The 8,348-nt window shown below is 42.6% G+C and overlaps 1 protein-coding gene across 1 annotated transcript; it reads left to right on the top strand.

Moving 5' to 3' along the window:
• Positions 1-877: 877 nt before the first annotated feature.
• Positions 878-5,548, top strand: LOC114092110 (apolipoprotein R-like). The gene is made up of 4 exons (XM_027934638.2): positions 878-1,061; positions 3,215-3,385; positions 4,346-4,521; positions 5,135-5,548. The coding sequence occupies exons 1-4, from the start codon at positions 977-979 to the stop codon at positions 5,288-5,290; spliced, it is 588 nt and encodes a 195-aa protein (XP_027790439.1). The 5' UTR covers positions 878-976; the 3' UTR covers positions 5,291-5,548.
• The last annotated feature ends 2,800 nt before the right edge of the window (positions 5,549-8,348 follow it).

The raw sequence follows: 8,348 nt of genomic DNA, 5'->3' as shown, positions 1-8,348 counted from the left end.
ATCTTTCACTGCTTTCGCTGTCAGAGACCACACCAGCCTGGATGTACCCTTTGGCTGACTGAACCACCAGGTGAATCTTACAGTCTTGGGGACTCTTCCTCCCTGCATGGTGGCCAATACCAGCCATTCCCATGTGTGCTCTTGAATGCATTTCATGGCGTCAGGTGTCACTGTTTCCTCTTTTAATCTATGGAAATGGGACCAACCTGTGCTCCATTAGACAACGTGGTGAATCACGGTAACAAAAAGCAATGTCCCATTCAGGACCATCTGAGCGGTTTTGTTAGTCCTGTCTGTATTTTTAATTTTGTTCATATTTCTCATTCCCCACGACGCTCCAGAACTTCTCTGAGAAAAAATTTCCCTTTTTTTCCCACCATCTTTGGTTTTGGTTTTTAATGTCATCCTTTTAAAAGTCACAACTCGTTCCTGATTAGGCAGTCCTTGGCAGATGTGCCTTTCTCTCCCACTGCAGTGTCCAGATTCTAAGGGAACCTCAGACTTCGCTTTATTTTCCTCCAGGTTTGCTTGAGGGTGGCTGAGACCACTCACTTTAAACCAAAGCGCCCCCCCCACCCCCCCAGTCTCTTTATTTGTCACTCAGGAAACGAATGACTTATATCTCTTTGAAATCCCACTCTTGCAGTGAAAAGAGAGGGTCACATTCTAAATTACCCCAGAGCTCCACCATGTTCCTTGCTCCACTATCAGAACCTGGATGCTAGAACTGAGGTTTCCAGGGGCCTTTGACTCCACTGATCTGAGGAAACCCAATTCTGCTCTCTTCCCCTAAGCTTCCTCCTAATTCAGAGCTCACTCTTGACCCAGTTTCCCCCGCGGGTTAGCTGCTGCTGACTATTTTGCAGCTGGCCTCCAACTTGGCAGGTGCTACTGCTAATTTGCTCTTTCCTCCAGACACTTCAGGCAGAATCTGCAACCTCTTTTGAGCTTCTGTTGGTTGGAAGGAACACAGACCATGAGGCTCTTGCCAGGGAGCTGTTCCCTGTCTCCGTGCTTCCTGGGGGCTCTGATCTTGCTCCTTTGCCCGTCCAGCCTACACGGTGAGTGAGATGGTTGCTGGGGTCCCAGAAAAGCATGAGGGACAAGAACAATCAATGCAAATGTGGTAGCCTCTTCATTCCATATTGGAATTAAAGACCCAGTCAAATTGTAGTCACTGACATCAATGTATGAGAGATAAAACAAATAATTATATTGATGCCAATACTTTAACAATAAATTAACTATTAATGGTATAATAAATCATTTACTAATTTCCATCTTAATAATGGAAAGGTTTAACTACAAAATATTTTTTCAAAGCTTCTGATACTTTAGGGTATGTGTTATTCCCATTACAACAGAAAAAAAAAAAGAAAAGAAAAAACTTAGTTTGTATACGTTCCTGGGAATATAGCCTAATAAACAGGTAAGAATAAATTGCAAGAACTTCATTTTGTTCCATATAAATATAAATACAAAAGTGCTTCAAATTCCTTTGTTTTAAAAATGAGTTAATCATCCCTTGCTTTACATGTTTTCTAATTGGTTTTTACTTTTTGCCATCTGTAAAGCAAAAGTGAAATAATTATTGTTGTCACAAATTCTAAGGAAATTAACTGGAATCTGAATTTGTCAGGTACATGTATAAAAGTTCTCTGTATATCATAAGACGTTATATAAATATAAGGTTTTATTGTTGCAGTTTAGTGAGTCATTTTTATTGTTAAAGTGTTGAAAGTAATTTTTTTCCCTGTGATTCTCTTCTTTAAAAAAAAATGCAGAAACACGGAATAGTCTTGGAGTTGATGGATGGGAAGGTGCTTGGGGATTCTGGGTTTGTAGCCCTTACAAGTGTTAATAAAGACCAATGTCTAATCGCAAATGTTTCTTGAAAAAGATGCTTCTGTTGCTTTATATCTAAAGGTCCTTCATTGTCCACAAGTAGCACAGACTCTTTGCAGAGTCATGTTGTGAAGGGCATGGACCCCGTGTGGGGCAAACTACACTGCTTCTCCCTGTGTGACCTTGGGAAAGCTGCTTCACTTCTCTGTGCTTGTTTTCTTGTTCGTGAGACGGGGATAGTAATGATGCTTACTTAATGGGGTTGTTTGGGGGAAATTACATGAATTTATATTTGTTAGATGCTTAAAACATCGCCTTGCATGGCCTTGTGCTTACACACACATTTTGTTAAATATTTAAAAATTATTGAAAATAGAAGAGCTCTATACTGGGAAAGTAGTCAATTTCCCCTTCCCCCCAATATACACATACATGCCCACTATCCTTAATTCTCAGCCGCTTGACGATATGAGAAGTGACATCTCCATTTTAAATTATGCTATGTTATTTCATAAGCAAAGAAATTAATTAGGCGGGGTGAAAGTCTACCAACAAATCCCCTTAGACTCCAGCTTGGATCTTGACTATCCAATAGGTCCCTGCGTTAACGGCTTGGTCCTCTAGGTGGTGCTATTGAGAAGCAGTGGATGTCCAAGAGGCGGGGCCTGGCAGGAGGTCTTGCAGTCCCTGGGGTGTGCCCTGAAAGGGGTTGTGGGGCCCCAGCCTCCGCCTTGGCCTCTGCCTCGCCTTCTTACACTTTCCTGGCGTTGAGTTGAGAGGTTTTGCTCGGCCACACCACAGTACTTCCTCCCGGATGTGCTGCCTCGCTATAGACCTAAAAGCAATGAGTCCACCTGATGAGGGGAACCTCTGAAACTGTTAGCCTAAATTCACACTTGGACACTTTTTTTTTTTTTTTTTTTTTTTTTGGTACCGGGTATTGAACCCCAGGGCGCTTAACCACTGAGTCCCAGCCCCAGCCCTAGTCTGTACTTTATTTAGAGACAGAGTCTCACTGAGTTGCTTAGTGCCTCTCTTTTGCTGAGGCTGGCTTTGAACTCGTGATCCTACTGTCTCAGCCTCCCTAGCCGTTGGGATTACAGGTGCATACCACTGCGCGGGGCTCCCAGGCCTTTTTTATATTTTATTTAGAGACAGTCTCACTAAGTTGCTGAGGCAGGCTTTGAACTTGTGATCCTCCTGCCTCAGCCTCCAGGAGTCGCTGGGATTACAGGGGTGCATCACCACGCCCAGCAATAATTTACCTTTATGAATTAATTATCTTAGGTATTATTGGAGTGAAAAGCTGGCTAACGTACCTTAATAATGAGTCAGAAAATTTTCTCTCTCCCTCTGTCTCCTACCCAAGGCTGCAGTCCCCCTCCTAGGATTGCACATGGGCATTATAGGTATATCAGTGGGGTCCTATCGCTCAGCACCGTGGTGCAGTATGAATGCAAGGAAGGATATGCTCTTATAGGAGCAGCTGAAATTTCCTGCCGGTTTTCAGGATGGTCGCCTCCAGCTCCTCGATGTAAAGGTAATCAAACTCCCAGCAGAGCACTGTGAAGCAGGTAGAGCCTGCAGAGTGGTTCAGAAGTGACTCAGAGAGAACAGGTCCTGCCGGCCAGAGTCACTGTGAGTTCACACTTGGTCATGGTTCTATTTCAAACATCCAGGAAATAACACTCGTGTGTTCTTAGTCAGTTCAGAACCTTTCAGGAGACAGTGGCCTCCCTTTCAGTCACCAGGCTATTTTGGAAGAATAAGCAAAATGTCCATAAGGTTATTTCACTAATTTTTTTTTTTTTTTTTTTTTTTTTTTTTTTTTGGTACTGAGGATTGAACCCAGGGGTGCTTAACCACTGAGCCACATCCCCAGCCCTCTTTAATATTTTATTTAAAGACAGGGTCTCTCTGAGTTCCTAAGTGCCTCGCTAAATTGCTGAGGCAATAATTTACCTTTGAACTCATGATCCTCCTGCCTCATCCTCCCAATCTGCTAGGATTACAGGCGAGCACCACCATACCTGGTCCCATCATTTCACTCTCAACAACTCTACGACCTAAGTTGCTGTCACTGCTTTCATTATATACAGGAGAGAACCAAGGCAAGAAGAGAAGTCCTGCATCACAGAGAGTCCAAAACCTGGAATTAGGTCTCCTGGGTTCACTCAGGCTGTGCTACTTACAAGTGCTCTGTATGACTTGGGACAAGGCAATTAGCTTCTCCACACCTCCGTTCTCTCTATAACGAGCACCCTCATAGTCTCTCTCTCACAGGGTGGCTGAAGGTTACATGAAAGATGCACCTGAAGTGCTTGGCACATAGTTGACATGTAGCAAGTGCTCAGTAAATGCTAGCTAGTAACAATCTTGGCAGAGCTGGTGGTGGTGGCCATGGCAACAGAGTTGGAAGACTCCTTTAATTGATTTTCAGTGTCCAAATGTGTATTCTCTAAGAGAAACGAGGTGCAAAGTTAATGTGTTTTGATTACAGCTCTGTGCCTAAAACCGAAGATACCCAGTGGGAAGCTATCTGTGGAGAAGGATCAGTATATCAGCCCTGAAGCTGTCACCATCCAGTGTGACCCTGGCTACAAGATGAATGGCGCCCCGCATATCTCTTGCTCAGAAAACAGATCTTGGAGCCCGGCTGTGCCTAAGTGTGAAAGGGTGAATGATACTCCTTCAATGAACTTTATGTCATGTGACACCTTATAACAAATTCCAAGTGAGATGGTTTATAAAATAGGAGGAGTAATGTGTCCTAAGGGATGGTCTCAGTTGTCTGGGTTAGTATATGTGGTGTTTATAGGACAGAATCTTTCCACTTTGAAGCATGGTGATGTGTCTGTATTGGTAGCAAGTTGATTGCACTTGTTTTTCAGCAGGCCAGCCCAGGTGGACAGGAGAGTGGTAATAACCAAGGACCTTGGTTAATAATATTCTTCCTTGGCCCCAGGAAGCATTTTTGTCTAACTTCTGCCATGCTTTTGCTCCATTTCTGTTTGGTCAGCGGAACTAGCATGCCAGGTGTGCTTTCAGACATTTTTGGAATTACCATGAGCTCCAACTACCTCTCTGCTTGAGTTGATGGTAATGATTACCTAAGGACTGAGCTCTCTGAGAAATATTTACTAGGTTCCAAAGTATTTTTCCTGGAGTTTCCTACACACTCATCTTGGAACTCACCTTGCAGCCTACCCCCTATCATCCTAAAAGAAGCACAGGCCTTTCCAAGGAAGGGGAAACCTTGCAAATTCACTGTTCTGGTTTTCTTTTTCAGGAAGCCCCTGAAGATCGTGACATAGTGCTGGCAGGCAAAAACCTCTTAGAGTGTCTCCCAAACCCCAGGGACTCCAAAGTGGCCCTGGAGTTACATAAACTGTATTTGGAGATTGAAAAACTGGAGCGAGAGAGAGACAAGGAGAAAATCATTTAAATAATACACTATATCTCTTTTCCTGAGAAGATAGAGGATTTGCTTTTCTGTACAGTGCTCAAAAGAAAACCTCAGCTTATCAACTCCACTTAAGCTTCGTCACTTATTGCAATAAATAATGTGGGTAAAACTTGCTGAATGTACAGTGATCCTGGAATGTGGAATTATTGATGATTTATATCACAATCACTCTGCTTGAGTTTTTACATTTCTGGATGTGGCAGGCCAGCTAAATTAAATAATCTCCTATAAAGTTTAGTTTGTCCTCACTGTCATTTGGATATCTATGTCACATAATATGTGTGCCCTGCACAAGTCCACTTCCTAAAGTTAGTTGAGTTTCTTTTCCATTTTAATATATCCCTGTGGTTGTGAAGGGCAACGCATTCCCTGACAATGTTCCTGTGATCCTCTCTTTCCAGACACCAGGTGCAGAGTTAGTAAATCACATTCCTTAGTTTATGAATACCTCTCTCCCTTATCTTCCTTTATCTCTTGATTATTATTCCCATCCCCCTCTCTCTGCCCTCCCACCCACTCCAATGTATTTGGTAAATGTCCTTAAATATGCACATCCCTCATTACGTTTCTTACTCCCAAGTGCCACATAAAAGGCCAAAATATGTGTTCCCCATATTTTGTTTACTCATTCCCCTTGTGATCACCATCTAGGTGGCCTCCAGCTCCCCTTTTCCACAAATGACTCTGTGATGAATGTCTTTGTGCCTCTTTACAAAACTATGCGAGGCCTTCTTTGGATTTATATCCCCAGAAGGAGCCGCAGTATCAATTTACTTCTCTGTGCTGAAGAGTGTTTTTCTCTCTATACTCATAAAGCTATAGAGTATTTTTGCCTCACTAATTTTTACCATTTTCATATTTTACCATTCTTTTTAATATCTGGAGAATCTGTTGGGAAGTTACTTGTTGCTTTCCTTATATTGATAATTCACGTCTTCTCTCTATTTTCTCTTCCTGATCAGTCTGGCTATCAGTTTGTCAATCTTGTTGATCTTCTCAAAAAAAATGAGCTTTTAGTTTGATTTGCTCTATTGTTTTTATCTTAGCTGTTTCATTGATTTTTTTTCTTTGATCTATTTAATTTTTTCTGCTTATTTTGGGTTTAGTTATCTTCTTCCATTGGAAACCAATGGTAAAATATGGCCACAGATGCTTCCTTGTATCCATATCCTTAATAATTTCTCTCCTTAGAAGGAGAGTCTTTCTTCATTTCTTGAATTTGAACCACTTTATCCACTTTATGGAACTTGGTATTCATCCTCAAGTTACTAAACCTGGTCTATCCTTAGAGGTGGTGAAAGTTACATGGCCCTGCTTTGCCCCAGCTAATAGCCATCCAACTGTCAGACACACGAGTGAGACCATCAGACTAGGCAGTCCCCAGACAATTCACAAACTTACCCTGAGCATGTGAGCCAGTCTGAGACCAGTTGAGCTTGTGCCATACCACAGCTTGCCCAGAAGAATCTTCATTTTTTGTTTTGTTTTGTTTTGGGGGGTACTGGGGATTGAACTCAGGGGCACTCGACCACTGAGCCACATCCTCAGCCCTATTTTGTATTTTATTTAGAAGCAGGATCTCACTGAATTGCTCAGTACCTTGGTTTTTGCTGAGGCTGGCTTTGAATTCATGATCTTCCTGCCTCAGCCTCCCGAGGCACTGGGAGGCACCACCATGCCCAGCCCAAAAAATCTTTGTTTGAATAAATAGTTGTTTCAGAGTACTAAATTTGGAGATTCTTTTGCAACTAAGTCAATCAAAACACCCTTCTAATTAATTTGCTCGTAGTTTGTTAGACTGAGTCACAGAAAGGATTGCTGTGGCATGCCATACTCATTTATGTGAGATAGATTCACCTTACCAAGAACTGATGGAGGCTTTGTTGCACGGAATAATTCACTTTTTATTGTTTCATTGAGGTGGGAGCAAGTGTGGTCTTTGTGGTAGACAAGCCCTTGAAGGGAGAGGGAGAGGCAGGTCCTCACACCATGCAGTCTTTCCAGGAGGTGGCAATCAGATGTGGGTGATCCTCCATCAGTATGTGAATGAGGATGGTAAGGAAGTGTGACAGAGGCTTGTTCCCCTCATATTGCCATAGACCCTGTGATACCAAGGAGACTCTGGGATATGACTGGGATGGGCTTTGGAAGCCAGAGTGAGGATCTTTCCAGCAATGAATCAGACAAAGCAAGGAAGCTAGGAAACACGAGGGATTTCAGAGGCTTGACCTGCAGCACTCTGGGAGAATGTGTTTTCAGAGTTGCAACAATGAGGGTTATGTCTCAAATTAACTTTTATTTATGTCTTCCTTCAATTTCTTTGAGTGAGAAACGTGTAACAGATTTGTTAGGGTAATAAATAATTTTTTGAGGAAAGTAGGAAAGGATAAAGAAAGTTTTTATCAAGAAAAGTTGATCAGAGAGGATGGAGAAGGTTAGGGTAGCTGGCGCAAATATCCATGAGAGACACATCTCTGAGTTCAAGCAAAGAAGATAGAGAGTGTCTGTGAGGCTGCTCTTCTGCCAGGCTCAGCAGGCAGAGTCACTTGAATAGAGGTTTTATATCTTTCTTTTTAAAGGATAACTTTTTTAAACCTTTATTTTATTTATTTATTTGTATGTGGTGCTGAGGAGTGAACCCAGGGCCTCACACGTGCAAGGCAAGTGCTCTACCACTGAGCCACAACCCCAGCCCTTATGTCTTTTTTAACAAGGAACATCTTGGGTGCAGCAGGCTAGAATTGACCTTGGGTGCAGGTGACTGGGTAACAACAGATTTTTGTTTATAGGGACCTTGCCGGGGAGGGAGGGGGCATTTATGGGAACAGAGTATCTTAAGTTTCTTTTTCTTGGCAGTTTATAAGTTTTGGTTCTGAGTCCCAGAACAAAATGGAGTTACTAATGTCTTGGGACCTAACAGGGACGACACTTACACAGAGTGTATATCTGGAGCATCGACCTCTGGAAGGGTCCCTGAGTCCTCAATATGAACCCTAAGTGGGGAGATCAATGAGGAAGCCCACAGACCCCTTGGGTA

Source organism: Marmota flaviventris, chromosome 12 (genome assembly GCF_047511675.1).
Source record: "Marmota flaviventris isolate mMarFla1 chromosome 12, mMarFla1.hap1, whole genome shotgun sequence".
Lineage (NCBI taxonomy): Eukaryota > Metazoa > Chordata > Mammalia > Rodentia > Sciuridae > Marmota > Marmota flaviventris.
The sequence above is the reverse complement of the archived record's forward strand: the minus strand, read 5'-3'. Positions and strand labels throughout refer to the sequence as shown.

Coding starts and splice junctions, on each gene's coding strand:
- LOC114092110 (XM_027934638.2), top strand. CDS start 977: ATGAGGCTCTTGCCAGGGAGCTGTTCCCTGTCTCCGTGCTTCCTGGGG. Junction 3,386..4,345: donor TCCAGCTCCTCGATGTAAAG/GTAATCAAACTC, acceptor TTTTGATTACAG/CTCTGTGCCTAAAACCGAAG. Junction 4,522..5,134: donor CTGTGCCTAAGTGTGAAAGG/GTGAATGATACT, acceptor TTTCTTTTTCAG/GAAGCCCCTGAAGATCGTGA.